The following is a 17,648-nucleotide window of genomic DNA, read 5'->3' as shown; positions in this document are numbered from 1 at the left end:
ATAGGTTCTCCATCAAAGCATATACAGAGGTACCTCTGGATGCGGACGGGGATCCGTTCCGGAGCCCCGTTCGCATCCTGAGCAGAACGCAACCCGTGTCTGGGGGTCGTGATTCGCCACTTCTGCGCATGCGCGTGACGTCATTTTGAGCATCTGCACATGCGTGAGTGGCGAAACCCCGGAAGTAACCCGTTCCATTACTTCCGGGTCGCCACGGAACGCAACCTGGAAATGCTCAACCTGAAGCTACTTTAACCCGAGGTATGACTGTTCTATAATTCCCACTACATTAGTCTGACACGGTACCCGCAACAGCACCCTGGCTCTCTTGCAGCGGTAAACCCCTCCAGGGAGGCTACTTGAGTTCTCCCACCCACCCCAACTGCTTGTTGAAAGGTGCTGCTGTGATCCACACTAACTCCCCCCTCTCTTTTGTTCACCTGCGTCCTTCAGCGGCGATTACTCAGGTACAGGGGACCTCTTTGGCCACTCAGAGAAAGAGGGTGCCATCGTCCCAGGAGAAGTGATTATGCCTGTGACCATTCCGGACACCATCACGGAATGGCAAGTGGGAGCTTTCTGCTTGTCGTCAGACCACGGCATTGGCATTGCGCCGGCAGCCACCGTCAACGCCTTCCAGTTGTTCTTCACTGAGGTCACCCTGCCCTACTCTGTGGTGAGGGGTGAAGCATTCATGATGAAGGCCACTGCCTTCTCCTACCAGAAAAACATGATGAAGGTGAGGAATCCCCAAACTTGTCTCCCGATTTCGGGGGGGGGGCATCTTTCCTCTTTCCTTGGCATAGGATTGGGATCTTGTGGGCATAAAATATATAATAATAATTGTTGTTGTAATCTGGAGGTTTTTTTGTAAAAAATATAGATTTATTTAATAATAATAATAATAATAATAATAATAATAATAATTTATGTATGCCCCACCCATGTGGCTGGGCTTCCCCAGCCACTCTGGGCGGCTTCCAACAAAATACTAAAATACAGTAGTCCGTTAAACATTAAAAATTTCCCTAAAGAGGGCTGCCTTCAGATGTCTTCTAAAAGTCTGGTAGTTGTTGTTCTCTTTGACATCTGGTGGGAGGACGTTCCACAGGGCGGGTGCCACCACCGAGAAGGCCCTCTGTCTGTTTCCCTGTAACTTGGCTTCTCGCAGTGAGGGAACCGCCAGAAGGCCCTCGGCGCTGGACCTCAGTGTCCGGGCAGAACGATGGAGTGGAGACGCTCCTTTACAAACAATCAACAAGCAAACTAATAAAACAATTTCCATAAGTTCCCTTGGACTCCTGCCTCCCCTTTGTGGGTCCTTATGTTAACTTTTTCTCTTGCATCTTCCCTGTTAATCCAGTTCTATTAAATCTCCGATAAAACCATAGTCCAGCGTTTGAGTGCAAACGTCATTCCAGTCCTCCTAATAATTTTGATTGTTTATAATGATTTTTTAGGTAAATTACGTATTTTCCCCTTTCCTTTTTGAATTTTTCGTCTTCCTGATTCCTAATTCTTCCAATCAGTTTTGCCATTTCTGCATAGTACATCAGTTTAATCTGCCATTCTTTCTCTGGGCTAATAGCGTCCAGACAGGAGTAGTCCTATGCATGAAAAGTCTCTTCCAGTCACTTGGAATATCGGCACCTACAATTCCTAAAAGAAAAGCTTCTGGTTTTTTGGAAAATGCTATTTTAAACATTTTCCAAAAAAAAAAATTCATTGTATATCATCTCCCAAAATTCTTTTACTACTTTACAAGTCCACCACATATGATAGAAGGTGCCTTCTTTTTCCTTACATTTCCAGCACATAGGAATCAAATACCATCAGTACATCATTTTCATATAATTTTCTTTCAAAGAATAGCATGCTGTAAACTTTAAATCCCAATTCCATAACCTCTTCCATGCTGCTAATTGTATAGGTAAAGGTAAAGGTACCCCTGACCGTTAGGTCCAGCTGCGGATGACTCTGGGGTTGCGCACTTATCTTACTCTGTAGGCTGAGGCGTTTGTCCGCAGACAGCTTCCAGGTCATGTGGCCAGAATGACTACGCCACTTCTGGCGAACCAGAGCAGCGCACAGAAACGCCTTTACCTTCCCACAAGAGCAGTACCTATTTATCTACTTGCACTTTGACGTGCTTTTGAACTGCTAGGTTGGCAGGAGCTGGGACCAAGCAACGGGAGCTCACCCCGTCACTGGGATTTGAACAGCCGACCTTCTGATCGGCAAGCCCCAGGCTCTGTGGTTTAGACCACAGCGCCAACCGCGTCCCTAATTGTATATTATATCCAAAATCCCTCACCCAGTGTATCATTACTGATTTGACCTGTTCGCCTTTCGTATGCCATTCTAATAATAATTTATACATTTTTGAAAGTAATTTAGTCTTATTTTCTATCAGCTCCTTTTTAAATTTAGAGGTTTCACTAAAGAAACCTTTCTTTTTGTCCATCTTAAATATATCATTAATCTCAAGGTATTATAACCAATCAGGTAGCAATCCTCTTATTATCTTCAAACCTCTTTAGTTTCAACTCATGATCTGCTTCCATTAATAGTTCATTAAAAGATGCCCAGTCATTTCTCATGTTTATTTTCCACCCAGAGATATCGCCTCCAGTGGGGAAAGCCACTGTGGTGTTTTTTGTTCTAATATCCCCTGCCCCCATACTTCATAAACCACTGTCCTTACTACATGGTTTTGGAAAGCTCTATGTACTTTAACCTTCTCGTACCACAGATACGCATGCCAGCCAAATCTGTTATCTTGGGCTAGTCTGGTGTGAGAGAGGGAGAGAATTTGTTAAGAGGAGTCAGTCAAACAGTTGAGATCATCAGTCAGAAGGTATTAGGAAGGTATAGGCCGATAAAGAAACAAAAGATACTGACAGGAATATTATCGGGGAAACCATAAACTTGTTAATGTTTGTAAAATATACTTGTTTTTTGGTTCACTTTTAACAACTGACTGGACTCAGTGTTTTACCAGAGAGTAACTGGTTGGTGGCAGCGGGGAAGCGAGCACAGTGGTGGCACAGGGATCAATAGACCATTAAACGGCCGGGGACCCTTTGTGATCGCTACAGTGACCTTCAAGATCTAAAACACAGAGGTGTGTCTGCCTCCTTCATTGTACAGCTTTTGAAGGACAGCGAAGATGCAGCCCTTTGCCCAGGCTTCCGGGCAGCTTTTAGGACCCACCTTGTGTCAGCATCGCCCTTTGAGCCAGTGCCACTAACTGGACTCATCCACTTCTGCCCCGACTGGGCTAGGCGAGCTGGGTAGCACTTCCAGAGACCACCTTCTGCACAGGAACAGGTCAAAGTGCTGTGGACTCACAGCTTAGAGTTGTGAGCACCGGATTCACTTCCACTTCCACAAGTAGACAGTCGTTGTACAGCAGAGTCTAGCAGAGTATATAAACAACTCGGAGAGCAGCTCTGTAGAATATTCTCTTTATTCTATAACTACAACTATTATACAACTATATACAGAGCTAAATAGGTCTAAGCATAAAGAATGTTGAACCGCACTGAGTGCCTGCAGCTGCTCTTAGCAGCAACCTTATCTATACACATGATCTCTAACACTCAGTCTCTCTCTCCCTGACTGACCGACTCACACACTGACCGACTCACTCACTGACCGACTGACTGATGTGGTGCTGGAGCAGAATATGTAGAGAGCAGAACACGCCTCCTCCTCTCTGCAGAATCAGCAGACTCCTCAGGAGATTCTTGGATATGGGAGGGGTGAAATCTCCTCACCTTGTTTTTATGGCTCTAAGTGGTTTCAAATTGTTTTCTAATATCATTTTTAATGCTGTAATCCACTCTGAGACCTTATGGGTCATCTGACACCAACTTGATCTCTTCCTGCTCCTCCTTTGAATTCTTTTTGTGGTATTCTGCTTCCTTCCCACCGTAACTTCTTTCCGTCCATGGACAGGTCACCATGTCTCTGGCTCCATCCCCTGACTTTGAGGCCATCCCTGTGGAGGAAGAGGCACCTTCTTGTCTGCCTGAAAATGGGAGGAAAACCATCTCCTGGTTGGTGACACCCAAGTCTCTGGGTAAGCAGCAACACTTCACATTTTGGATTTGGTGGACGGGGTGATGGGGTGGTGGTGGTGAGGGTGATGGTGAGAGGAATAGGAGCAAGCCTGTCCCATCCTCATCTGGTAGGAAGACTATCTTCCTTCAGGGAAGATCAGGGATATAGGTAGATGGAGGGGAGATTATGCCTAAAGCAGAGTACAGTGGTACCTCGGGTTAAGAACTTAATTCATTCCAGAGGTGCGTTCTTAACCTGAAACAGTTCTTAACACTGAGGTCCAGTGACAAGGGCCTTCTGTCGGTTCCCTCGCTGCGAGAAGTGAGGTTACAGGGAACCAGGTACAGAGCCTTCTCGGTGGTGGTGCCCACACTGTGGAACGCCCTTCCAGAAGATGTCAAGGCAATAAACTATTTTACTTTTAAAAGACAACTGAAGCCGGCCCTGTTTAGGGAAGTTTTTAATGTCTGACGCTGTATTGTTTTTAATATTCGGTTGGAAGCTGCCCAGACTCACTGGGTCAGGACCCCTGACCATTAGGACCAGTTGTGAACGACTCTGGGGTTGCAGCGCTCATCTCGCTTTATTGGCCGAGGGAGCCGGCGTACAGCTTCCGGGTCATGTGGCCAGCATGACTAAGCAGCTTCTGGTGAACCAGAGCAGTGCATGGAAATGCCATTTAACTTCCCGCCGGAGTGGTACCTATTTATTTACTTGCACTTTGACGTGCTTTTGAACTGCTAGGCTGGCAGGAACAGGGACCGAGCAACGGGAGCTCACCCCGTCGCAGGGATTCGAACCGCCAACCTTCTGATCGACAAGTCCTAGGCTCTGTGGTTTAACCCACAGTGCCACCCACGTCCCTCATTACATATATAAAACATTCATAAAACATATGGATAATTACAATTAAAAAACCCTTTCATTAAAAACAGTGTTGGTATCAGGAAGTCTTCAATAGTTGCCTAGGAATATTTTAAGACAGCTGATACTAAATAGCTCCATAAATGGCTTGAGGAGAAGAAAAGGCTACAGAGAGAGAGAGAGAGAGAGGGAGAAAGGGAGAGATGGGCAGGATGACAAGATGGACATTTTCGTTCTAGGGGAAGTGAACTTCACAGTCAGTGCCAAGGCCCAGCCCTGTGGGAATGCAATAGAGGTGGCAAATATCCAAGAACAACAGGACACTGTGATCAAATCTGTTTTAGTGGAGGTAGGAGAGCTGCTTTAATCTCGGTGATGGTGGGGGCTTGCATGCATGTAATTGCACATATTTATGCTGGGAAAACGACACCTTAAAAACGGCAAAGTCCTGCTGCAGGAGGTTACCCTCCATGTCTTCCAAGAGCACATGTGGGCTGCCTCGGGAGATGATGGACTCTCTTTCCCTGGAGGTTTTTAAGCAGAGGATGGATGGCCATCTGCCATGGATGCTTTAGCTGAGATTCCAGCTTGCTGGGGGTTGGACTAGAAGTAGAGAGTTTGGATTTGATATCCCGCTTTATCACTCCCTTTAAGGAGTCTCAAAGCGGCTAACATTCTCCTTTCCCTTCCTCCTCCACAACAAACTGTGAGGTGAGTAGGGCTGAGAGACTTCAAAGAAGTGTGACTAGCCCAAGGTCACCCAGCAGCTGCATGTGGAGGAGCGGAGACGTGAACCTGGTTCACCAGATTACGAGTCCACCGCTCTTAATCACTACACCACACTGTCTCTTAGGACTAGATCAGCCTCAGAGTCCCTTCCAACTCTACAATTCTGTGATTGTATGATCATACAGCCAAGGACTTGAGCAACAATGGTTGAAACCTCCTTTTGATGCTTAAGGCAGTATAGTGTTCAACTGAAGAGTTGCATAGGTGCAATGGGAATGTCATTAGTGCAATGAGATTCTCCCTCCCCCATCTTCTCCTCCATCCTGAAATCTGCTCTGGAGGGATTTAGCGGACACACTGGGAGAGGAGAGGGGAAGAATATTATATCCCACAAAGAGAAATCCTTGTGCAGGTTGAAAATAACCCTTAAGTTGAACGGATTATACCCAACTAACTCCTAATTAGAGGAGACCTATTGCAGTTAATGAACACAGGTTTGGTCACGTCCATTAACTTCAATGGGCCCTGGCCACATTCACACCATACATTTAAAGTGCTACGATGCCACTTTAAACAGCTCCAAATAATTTGAAGAGCTGTAGTTGGTTAGGCTGAGAGGATGCTGAGAGCTGCTAGGAGACCCCTATTCCCCTTGCAGAGCTACAATTCCCATTGTGGTTTAATAATCAATTCCTCTTCCCAGGAGACTCTGGGAATTGTAGCTTTGTAAGGGGGGTAGAACTCCTCGCGACTCTCAGCAGAGTCCCTAACAACCTACAGTTTCTGGTATCATTTGGGAGAAGCCATGACTCTTTAAAGGTGTGTGATCCTGCTTCAAATGTGTGGTGTAGATGGGGCCTGTCTCCTGTCCCCCTCACACAATGCGTTCATTTATTCTTCAAGTTTAGATCTTATTTCCTTCTCAAGGTAGGCATTAACTATTTTCGTTATCTCCTCAGAGTCTCCCGTTCTAACTTTTCCCCTTTCCCATTCTGTCTCCACAAAGCCTGAAGGGATTGAGAAAGACGTGGTCCTCAGCAGCCTCTTGTGTCCAGCTGGTAAGTGCCTGGTGGTAGGGCCTTCTGCAGAAAGCTCACACTCTTGGTGAGATGACAATACCAAAGCTGATCTACAGCCTCTTGCAGATATTAATATTGTGACTCCTTTTGGAAGAAATCATTGTCCAGGCCCATAAGAACATTTTTAATTTTTTTACTTTCCGAAATCTTCAGAAACAGAACATAGGCATCAAAACTACAAGCAAAATATCCATACAATGTCTTGTGCTGTCCAGCACAGGTTCTACATCTTACAAAATATAAAATAATTCAAAGAAACCTAGAAGCAGAGGTCTGTCTCTTCCCACAGCATCCATTTTTTGCCTGGAGCTGTTTTTCTCTCAGTCAGAGAGGGATTTTTACATGCCCTTACTTCACAAAGCCTTGAGACAAAAGACACAAAGGCAACTCCCTTCAAAACGGATGTTTGCAACCCAATACCATCATCACATGATCTAAGGTTACAACACTCACATGTTAGCTACCAGAGAACAACAATCAGTTAATTATCTACTCAGCAAGAGCTCAGAGTGCTCTCCTTGGCTTTAATAGAGCCCTATAGAAAATATCCATGTTAAACCTTCAGCAATATACATGTAGCCATTTTTCATTTCTGTGTCAATTAAACCAGTTATACTTCACACGGCTTTCTATCCCGATCAGCTGGATACTTCATTGAAGAGGAAGGAGCTGGAGCATCTGTAAGGGGCATTTCATGGTCTTTCAGAAGCTGCCCACGAGATTGATGGGCAAAGGCATGATCAAAACTCTCTCTTTCTCTCCTGCTTGCAGAAAAGTCACAGTCATCAGCACCTATAGCTTTAGCACTGCCAGCCAATGTGGTGGAGGGCTCAGCCAGGGCTTCAGTCTGTGCACTGGGTAAGTGGGGCAACCTTGGAGGGGCCCATGCTAGGGCTCCAGTTACTCTTGTAACCCCCCCCCCCCACAAAAAAAAAACAGGCCCAAGGAGGACTGAGGATGCTCAAAGGTTGTGTTACACTGAGGGTGCCTCTATACTAGTTTCTGATGGGGTTCAAACACTTACCTTCAAATTCAGGTTGCTGTGCAATTATGGGTGATTGGTAGTTTCTCTTGTGCAGCAAACCTAGTTCCCCAAAAGATCAGACTTATTTGCGATAAATAAAAGTGACGCACTGGAAAGCACGGGATGACAACTGCTTTGATGCAGCATAATCTAACCTCCCCGAAAACAAATCAGAACAAACGGCCAAGATCACCTAACCTCCCTGAAATCAAATCTACATGTGGATGTTCAATGAAGAGACAGACTGGAGGCACCCTGATTGTCTGTTAGGGTGGGTAGGCGGGTAGGAGAAATGGGGGGGGGGAGTGGTGGATGGCAAATGCAGTGGAGTGTATTGAAAAGGGGCTTGATGGAAGCCTGGATGGGAGCTCTCTGAACAATTCCTCTTGCCAGTCAATAATAATAATAATAATAATAATAATAATAATAATAATTTATTTGTACCCCGCCCATCTGGCTGGGTTTCCCCAGCCACTCTGGGCGGCTTCCAACAAAGATTAAAAATAGATTAAAATGTCACACATTAAAAACTTCCCTAAACAGGGCTGCCTTCAGATGTCTTCTAAATGTCAGGCAGTTGTTTATCGCTTTGACATCTGATGGGAGGGCGTTCCACAGGGCGGGCGCCACTACCGAGAAGGCCCTCTGCCTGGTTCCCTGTAGCTTTGCTTCTCGCAGTGAGGGAACTGCCAGAAGGCCCTTGCGCTGGACATCAGCGTCTGGGCAGAACGATGGGGGTGGAGATGCTCCTTCAGGTAGACTGGGCTGAGGCCGTTTAGGGCTTTAAAGGTCAACACCAACACTTGGAATTGTGCTCGGAAATGTAGCTTTCTTCCCAAATCCAAAGAGTGCCTGGCTCTTCCGTCTCCTCTCCTTGCACGCCCAAGCACCCCCCTGCCCTATGGACTGAATAACTATGGAATGAATAACGAGAGACGTGACAGTCAAATCGGGGCACAATTTTATCAACTACAGGTGTAAGAGGTTTGGTATAGCCACCCGCTTCTGACCAGCCTGCCGGAAGGACTGAAATTTGGGATCCACCATAAGTGAGGGAGTTCCTGACCTACATCGAGGAATAACCCCACCCCCCTGGGTTGCACCTGGGGAGTGCTGTGGCCCTAGTCCCCTTCTGGACGTCAAGAAAGAAGCATCTCTCCTAGATCCCTTTAATAGGATAACCGCTTTTTCAGAGGGGCAGGCAGAGGCTACAACCTCCGATCTGACCAAGACAATGCCTACGCAATGCCTAAACCGCCACTCAAGCAAATGCTCACCAAAGCTCCAAAATGTGGCCTGATCTTTGTTTTCCCCTCTCCCCCTTCTATTTCTCTCCCTCACCTCCCCTTCTCGTACCGCATCCCAGGAGACATCATGGGAACAGCCATAGAGAACCTCCACCAGCTTCTCCAGCTGCCCTACGGCTGTGGGGAACAGAACATGGCCCGCTTTGTCCCCAACATCTACATCCTGCAGTACCTGAATAACACAGGGCAGCTGACGGAAGAGGTCAAGTCCAAGGCCATCGGATATTTAGTGGCTGGTGAGGAAGACTCGTAGTTCTGCGGGGGAAATTCTACTCTTGTTTTCCTTGAAGCTTTGGGGTGGGCAGGGAATGAAGTATCTGGCAGCTTCTGTCACTTTCTCATTTTCCCAATCTAAAATTCAGTTCTGTATGTTTTGCAACAATTTGCACTCTCTCGCTCTCACTCATCCTTAAAAATTTGTCAGCCTTTTCATGTGAATGTCTCTAAATCAGCCTTTCTCAACCTGTGGGTCCCCAGATGTTGTTGAACTACAACTCCCATCACCCCTAGCTAGCAAGGCCAGAGCTCAGGGATGATGGGAGTTGTAGTCCAACAACACCTGGGGACCCACAGGTTGAGAACTGCTGCTCTAAATAATATACCTATAGGCAGTTTTGCCTACTGCATGCATTTTTTTGCAAGCAATTTCCCTGAATACAATGCATTTTTTGTATGATGTTTTCAATAATAGCTTATTTTTATGCCCTTTCTCTCTCTCTCTCTCTCTCTCTCTCTCTCTCTCTCTCTCTCTCTCTCTCCCCTTTACCTGGTAGAACTCAAGGCAGCATTTTTATAATTAATTATATAATTAACAATAATATAGTAATTCTAGGAATTAAAATATAATGCATTTCTGCAAACATTGATTGGTGAACTGCATTCCAAAACTCAGATAAGTGCTAACTTTGAAGGGTTATTCATTCATTTATTTGAAGGGTTATTGTCAAGTTCAGGGAACTGGCTTTCTCCCAGCTTTGGCAGCAGATAAGCAGAACAAAGGGAAAGGAGTCTTCTTACCAGTTAGAACTTTACTGATCACAGAGAGAGAACAAAGAATCCATTTCTTAGGAATGAAGGTGCTCCCAATTAAGGTTTCCACCCACTTCCTCCTTAGTCACCCATGTCACTACCACGTCTTGTAACCTGATCCCGCAACCACTGTGCTTTCTGTGCTGCCACCTTATCTCCTCTTCTTGACCTTGGGTTGAGCAGATGAATGCTTTCCAGTGACAGTGAGTCTGTTAACTCCCTCCCTCCTGATTCTTCTCCTCCTAGCTGTTCCCCAGCCAGTACTTCCCAGCTTCTGCCTTCTGAAGTATGTCCCTCTGCAAACCACTGTTCCAAATCTATACAGCCCTCCTCAGCACGGTCCCTGACAGTTACTCATTTATTTTTATATCCCACCTTTCCTCAAAGGAGCTCAAGGTGGTGTACTTCCTCTTTCCTGCTTTACCCTCACAATAACCTTGTGAGGCAGGTGACTTAAAGAAAATGCAATCTGTTGTGAAAATGTAGAGTACTGAAGATAATAAGACTGGAAGAAGAAAAAAGAAAAAACCCAAAACTAACAGCACCCATCCATTTTCAACTACAGCATTAGTTGTTTCATTTCTAGGGGCCAGATTCACCACGGGGACTGTGAATTCAGGGCATCATTTGAAGTCAAATAAGCGTAAAGGGGAGTGAAAAAGAAAACCATGAAACCTGACCTTTCAAACAGTGTGCAAGACCTTTATTAAGCAATATGTTGCCTTGCCATTTCCTTTCCAACGAGACACCTCCGTTGAAGTTAGGGTGAGATGCAAAGGTATTCCGACAGATGAAATTAAAATTTCGCCTTCCGTTTTAGGCTACCAGCAGCAGCTGAACTACAAGCACTCTGATGGCTCCTTCAGCACCTTTGGACAAAATAACTGGGAGCCAGGAAACACCTGGTGAGATTGACAGTGCCAGACTCATAATTTCAGCGGTGTGTGTGTGTGTATGTGTATGGTGAGATTTGGCAGGATGTCTGAAAAGTTGCAGTAGTGAGGTAGGAAAGCTGTGGAAGGGGGAATCTCATCCAGCAACCTTGGGTTTCCGATAGTACGTGGGTAGACAAGTGTAAAAAGCCCTGGACACAAATATTCATGGCCCTCTAGTGGTTCATTTACCAGAGGTACAGTCATAACTTGTGTTGCATCCGCTTCATGTTGCATCTTTTCGGGTTACGAACGTGTCAGACCCAGAACTGTTTACTTCCGGGTTTGCTGTGTGCTCATGCGCAGAAGCGGCGCTCTAGTTGTGGACTTTTTGGGGTGCAAACAGCACCCCAGAACAGATTGAGTCTGCAACTAGAGGTACCACTGTAATGTATTTTGAGTTAACTCTGGAAGTGTGCATTCGATTCTGATCAAAGAGCGCAATATACCATATTTTCCGCTCCATAAGACGCACCTGTCCATAAGACGCACCTAGTTTTTAGAGGAGGAAAACAAGAAAAAGATATTCATACAGTGGGTGTATGATTTTTGTGGTTCATGCTGTGGCCACAGACATGTAATTTGATGGTGAATTTGGGATGACCCAATGCAAAAATCCTGAGGATCCATGTGGATCTGTGCTTTGTAACCACATTTTTGTGCCATTGTGGCCCCACGCAACAGTGGGTGAGTGATTTTTTTGGTGCAGGCTGTAGCCATGGACATGCTATGCAATCTGATGGTGAATTTGGGGTCACCCAATGCAAAAATCCTGTGCATCCATGGGCTCTTACCTCCCCCCTCCTAGGCAGCACCCTTTATCGCTAGCCTCCCTTATCTCTCTCTCGATCCCTTACCGATCAGCTGCTTCCTTTCAACACTCCCTTCCCTCTTGTTTGCCTTAGTGTCTTTTCCTTAGCTGGAGCAGTTTTTTGCTCCTCCTTTTCTTCTAATTTCTCTCCTCATTGCTTTAGTCTTCCTGTCTCCTCTCCTTGCCAGTTCACTGTCTTTACCTCCCCCCTCCCAGGCAGCCTCCTTTATTGCTAGCAACTCTTATCTCTCTCCCTGATCGCTTGCTGATCAGCGGCTTTGTTTCAACACCCACTTTCCTCTTTCAAAAAAGAAAAAGAAGAAAAAAGCATTATCTGCTTTTCGCCTCTGGGCAATTGGGCTCCAGGGACCACACATTCGCTCCATAAGACACATAAACATTTCCCCTTACTTTTTGTTGGGATTTTTATCTCACCAGCTGCTCAGCAAGTAGCACTATGGTCATTTATATCATGTGAGTGTCTGAGAGCGTGAGACAGGAAGTCTCAGTGCTGTTGGAGGGTTGTTGGAAGTTAGTTTCACTTCTGATTGTGATGTTTGTCTGTACTGCTGCTGAGAGAGAGCAGACATGCTGGTGGATTCTCTGTATATATGGACTGGAAATAAAGTAGTTTATAGCTACTTGTTAAGGGTATTGGGTGGTTGCTCGAGAGCAATCAGGCAAGATGCCTCACTGGTTTGTGCTAAAGCTTTATTATTGGTGCTAAAAACCTTTACAATGCAGAGCACCTCTATTCCATGTCTTGCTCATTCACTGGCAGAATCTGAGAGTGGGTGGTCCTTAAATCTTCCCCAGCAGAGCAGTCTCTTGACCCCCAGTCTACGTCTCCCCTCTCTGCGCGCAAGCCTACTGCGCAAGGAAGGCTTGGGTAAAGGGGGACCTCCCTCCTCCCCGCTTTGCTCAGGCAAGGTGCCCCGGCACCGCCTTGCATCCTCCGAGCCCTGCATCTCCTCCTCACTAGAGGCGTGGCTTTCTTCCTCCACTGAGGAAGTGCTGTTTGCCACGATCTTTGGGGGCTCTCTGTAATCCACCCACCCTTTCCCCTCTCGTCCCCGAGCCGATGGCAGTTCCCTGATGCTACTGATTGTCTCTTTCTTCTGAAATGAGATGCCAGAAGACGAGTGTGCTCCTCTCAGGAGGGAAGGGTCACTTATCACCGGTCTCTCTGGTCTGAGGAAGATTTACAGCCAGAGGGTGACCACCGGAGAGACGCCCTGGTGTCTTGGGAAGGTGGGGGCCTTCCTGGGCGTTTTTCCAACACTTTTTAGGAAGAAAAAAGTGTGTCTTATGGAGCGAAAAATACGGTATACCAGGAGACTTAGTTTGGTCAGGCAGAGCTCCTGAGAAGGGTGACCAAGAGGATAAAGCAGTCCAGAAACCAACCCTTATGAGGAACGCTTGAGGAAGTTTGGTATGTTTAGCCTGGAAAAAAGAGACTGAGAGAAGATAGGATAGCCATCTTCAAATATCTCAAGGGCTGTCACATGGAAGATGGAGCAAGCTCGTTTTATTGTGCTCTGGAGGGTAGGACTCAAACCAAGGGCTTCAAGTCCCAAGAAACACTGACTAAACACTAGGTGAAACTTTGGTAACTTCCACTGTTGGGCAGTGGAATAGACTCCCTCTAAATGTGGTGGGCGCTCTTTCATAGGCGGTTTTAAAGCAGAGGTTAGATGGCTACCTGCCAGGGATGCTTTAATTGAGATTGCTGCATTGCAGGGGGTTGGAATAGGGGTCCCTTCCAACTCTATGCTTCTTGAAAGCAGTATGCATCTACATTGGCTCCCAGTACATTTCTGAGCACAATTCAAAGTGTTGGTGCTGACCTTTAAAGCCTTAAACTGCCTCGGTCCAGTATACCTGAAGGAGCGTCTCCACCCCCATCGTTCAGCCTGGACTCTGAGGTCCAGCTCTGAGGGCCTTCTGGCGGTTCCCTCACTGCGAGAAGCCAAATTACAGGGAACCAGGCAGAGGGCATTCTTGGTGGTGGCGCCCGTCCTGTGGAACGCCCTCCCACCAGATATCAAAGAGAAGAACAACTACCAGACTTTTAGGAGACATCTGAAGGTAGCCCTGTTTAGGGAAGCTTTTAATGTTTAACAGACCACTGTACAGTGGATGCTCGGGTTGCAAACGTGATCTGTGCAGGATGCATGTTCGCAACCCGCAGCGTTCACAACCCTGCATGTCTGTGCACACGTGGGTTGCGATTCAGCACTTGTGCGCATGCGCGACTGCCGAAACCCGGAAGTAACCCGTTCTAGTACTTCCTGGTTTCAGCGGTCCATAACCAGAAAAAACACAACCTGAAGCATCTGTAATCCAAGGTATGACTGTATTTTAATACTTGGTTGGAAGCCGCCCAGAATGGCTGGGGAAACCCAGCCAGATGGGTGGGGTATAAATAAATTATTATTACTATTATTAAGAACAAAAAAGCATACTGCAGTTTGTGCAACAGGTTTTGTTTGCTTGCATTGATCGACTCTGCTCTGGGCTCACTTTCAGGCTGACAGCATTTACACTTCTATCCTTTGCCCGGACCAAGTCCATCATCTTCGTGGAAGAGAAACACATCAGCGGCGCTCAGGCCTTTCTGGCTTCCAGGCAGAAAGAGAACGGCTGCTTCCAGAGCACCGGGACCCTCCTCAACAACGCCCTGAAGGTACAGAGGGTTGGAGGGAGACCCTATGGTGAAACATCAGCACAATCATAGGGCAAAACTTCTCAGCTTGTTTGGGTTGGCCTATGGGACTTGGGGTTAAGTTGGAGAAACTTGTTCTGCTTTGCTGAGTTTCACTTCCATTTTTGGTCCTGAGCCTTCAGGGTGGGGATTGCTCTAGATATTGCTGGAGCGACAATCTTGCAACTTAGCATTCCAACAGTACTGGTGCAGCTTAGCTGCTGCCACAGCAAATAATAATAATAATAATAATAATAATAATAATAATAATAATAATAATAATGAATAATATTTGGAGAGCAGTAGATTGATCTCGCCAAAGAATTGATGCTTTTGAATTATGGTGCTGGAGGAGACTCTTGAGAGTCCCATGGACTGCAAGAAGATCAAACCTCTCCAATCTGAAGGAAATAAGCCCTGAGCGCTCACTGGAAGGACAGATCCTGAAGCTGAGGCTCCAAGACTTTGGCCACCTCATGAAGAGAAGAGAAGACTCCCTGGAAAAGACCCTGATGTTGGGAAAGATGGAGGGCACAAGGAGAAGGGGATGACAGATGACGAGATGGTTGGACAGTGTTCTCGAAACCACCAGCATGAGTTTGACCAAACTGGGGGAGGCAGTAGAAGACAGAAGTGCCTGGCGTGCTCTGGTCCAGGGGGTCACGAAGAGTCGGACACGACTAAACGACTAAACAACAACAACAACAACAGATTGATCTTGGGGTGTGGGGAGTTCCCTGGAGATGGCAAAGGCTTTTCTGTACCACATGGGGGCTGAGCAATTTCCATCTTTTTTCTTACAGGGCGGGGTTGATGATGAGATCACTCTGTCTGCCTACATCACCATCGCCTTCCTGGAGATTCCTCTGCCTGTCACTGTAAGTAGCCATCTTTCCCCTTCTGCAAGTCATCAGGGACAACCATTCAGGATGGGTAGAGGGTATTATAGCGTGAGATAACTTCCCATGAAGCTAAGCACTCTAGCAAAGAACCAATAACCAATCAAGCTCTTATTGGGCCAAAGTCTTGAATCCATTTAGCCTAATTCAGAAAAGGTTTTTCCAAAAAAAATAGTCAACGGACTCTGCTTTTAAATGTTACCTGCTTTTTTTAAAATATAGATAGATGTAAAGGTAAAGGATAAAGGGACCCCTGACCATTAGGTCCAGTCGTGACCAACTCTGGAGTTGCGACGCTCATCTCGCTTTATTGGCTGAGGGAGCCGGCGTACAGCTTCCGGGTCATGTGGCCAGCATGACTAAGCAGCTTCTGGCGAACCAGAGCAGCGTACGGAAACGGCGTTTACCTTCCCACCGGAGTGGTACCTATTTATCTACTTGCACTTTGACGTGCTTTCAAACTGCTAGGTTGGCAGGAACAGGGACCGAACAACGGGACCTCACCCCGTCGCAGGGCTTCGAACCGCCGACCTTCTAATCGGCAAGTCCTAGACTCTGTGGTTTTAACCCACAGCGCCACCCGCATCCCAATAGATAGCTGTAGATGTTGCTATTAACCTATTTGGGTTTTTAGAAAACAATATATTGTAATACCTTGGATCCTGAATGCCGTGTGACTAGAGCATTTTGTTAGTGTTCTGGTTTGTGTCCAACGCGGCTTCTGAGGCTTCCGGTTGTGTGCAGGAAACTCCTGCAGCCAATCAGAAGCTGTGCCTTGGTTGTCCAACGTTTTCAGAAGTCAAATGGAGTTCCAGAATGGATTCCATTCGACAACCAAGGTACAACTATATATATTTAAAAACAAACAGGATGCTGGGCAAGATGGGCTCTGTCCTGGTCCAGCATGCTCTTACGAGCCCTTTTGAGAGGGATGTTACTGAAGCTGAGCCCAATTCCCTATTCAAGCTCCTTGGCGTGCTGAGAGTACAGTATATATGGCTTGTGAATTTGGCCAGAAAAGTAGATTTTTCCCTGTTCCAGTCACACACAGAGAGATGCTTCTAGAGGAGCACTGAGCACTGAGCACTGAGGTCCAGCTCCGAGGGCCTTCTGGCGGTTCCCTCCCTGTGAGAAGCCAAGTTACAGGCAACCAGGCAGAGGGCCTTCTCAGTAGTGGTGCCTGCCCTGTGGAACGCCCTCCCACCAGATGTCAAGGAGATAAACAACTCTCTGACTTTTAGAAGACATCAGAAGGCAGCACTGTTTAGGGAAGTTTTTAATGCTTGATGTTTTATCATGTTTTTCATATTCTGCTGCACAGGGTGGCTGGGGAAACCCAGCCAGATGGGTGGGGTATAAATAATAAATGATGATGATGATGATGAAAGTAATAAAGTGGCTTATTATACACACCTTGGGTAGAAAAGTTTTCCAGTTCTAACCTAACTAATGCAGAGAAGACAAAGACAGCCATGCTTTCTAACTGGGAAGATTAATAATAATAATAATAATAATAATAATAATAATAATAATAATAAATTTTATTTATATCCCGCCCTCCCCAGCCAAAGCCGGGCTCAGGGCGGCTAACAACAATAAAACAGTACAAAAATACAGCACAAACAACACTCTAAAATCATTCATTATAAAATTAATTAATTCAAGCCACTGGCAACCATTGGGCCAGAGCTCCAAAGAGAAGTGAGATGAGCAGGAGGAAGCTGTAAACAGGATGCAACTTAAGACATTTCAGTATAAACATCAAAGCGTCAGGGAGGTCGGCAGAGAGGTTGAAGTTATAGGGATAGTCTGGGAATCTGGAGGTCTCTTTCTCGTTTCTTTTACCCCGCACAAACCCATCTCAGTGAACTGAGTTGCACCCAAACTTCCGGTGGTTGTGCTGAGACTTTGCTTTCCCCAGCAATATGTGGCCAGAAGGCCTGATCCTGCCACTCAAGCCGCCTCCAGTAGCCTCCTGTCAGGTCTCTGGAAATGGCTGCAGTGGCTTCAGACAAGCTTCTCCTTCCTTCTCTCCCCAGCACTCCGTGGTGCGCAACGCCCTGTTCTGTTTGGAGACGGCGACGCAGGCAAAAGAGATCAACACTTACACCAAAGCCCTGCTGGCTTTCGCCTTTGCCTTGGCGGGGAAAGAGGACAAGAAACAGGAAATGCTGCGTTTGCTTGATGGGGAAGCTGTGGCAGAAG

The 17,648-nt window shown here is 46.4% G+C and overlaps 1 protein-coding gene across 2 annotated transcripts in view; it reads left to right on the top strand.

Annotated features, from left to right (window-relative positions):
• LOC310670076 (alpha-2-macroglobulin-like) overlaps positions 1-17,648 on the top strand; it is a 61,636-nt gene that overhangs the window by 30,027 nt on the left and 13,961 nt on the right. For both annotated transcript variants that reach the window (XM_083424552.1, XM_083424553.1), the window contains 10 exons: positions 454-739; positions 3,961-4,084; positions 5,169-5,278; positions 6,665-6,716; positions 7,509-7,595; positions 9,128-9,304; positions 10,918-11,002; positions 14,370-14,526; positions 15,348-15,422; positions 17,483-17,648. In XM_083424552.1, the coding sequence (XP_083280678.1) occupies positions 454-739; positions 3,961-4,084; positions 5,169-5,278; positions 6,665-6,716; positions 7,509-7,595; positions 9,128-9,304; positions 10,918-11,002; positions 14,370-14,526; positions 15,348-15,422; positions 17,483-17,648 (1,319 nt within the window). The remainder of the gene's footprint in view (positions 1-453; positions 740-3,960; positions 4,085-5,168; positions 5,279-6,664; positions 6,717-7,508; positions 7,596-9,127; positions 9,305-10,917; positions 11,003-14,369; positions 14,527-15,347; positions 15,423-17,482) is intronic.

The sequence above is a fragment of the Podarcis tiliguerta genome (genome assembly GCF_965153285.1).
Source record: "Podarcis tiliguerta genome assembly, chromosome: 2".
Taxonomy (NCBI): Eukaryota; Metazoa; Chordata; class Lepidosauria; order Squamata; family Lacertidae; genus Podarcis; species Podarcis tiliguerta.
This window is presented reverse-complemented; position numbering and strand designations above follow the sequence as displayed.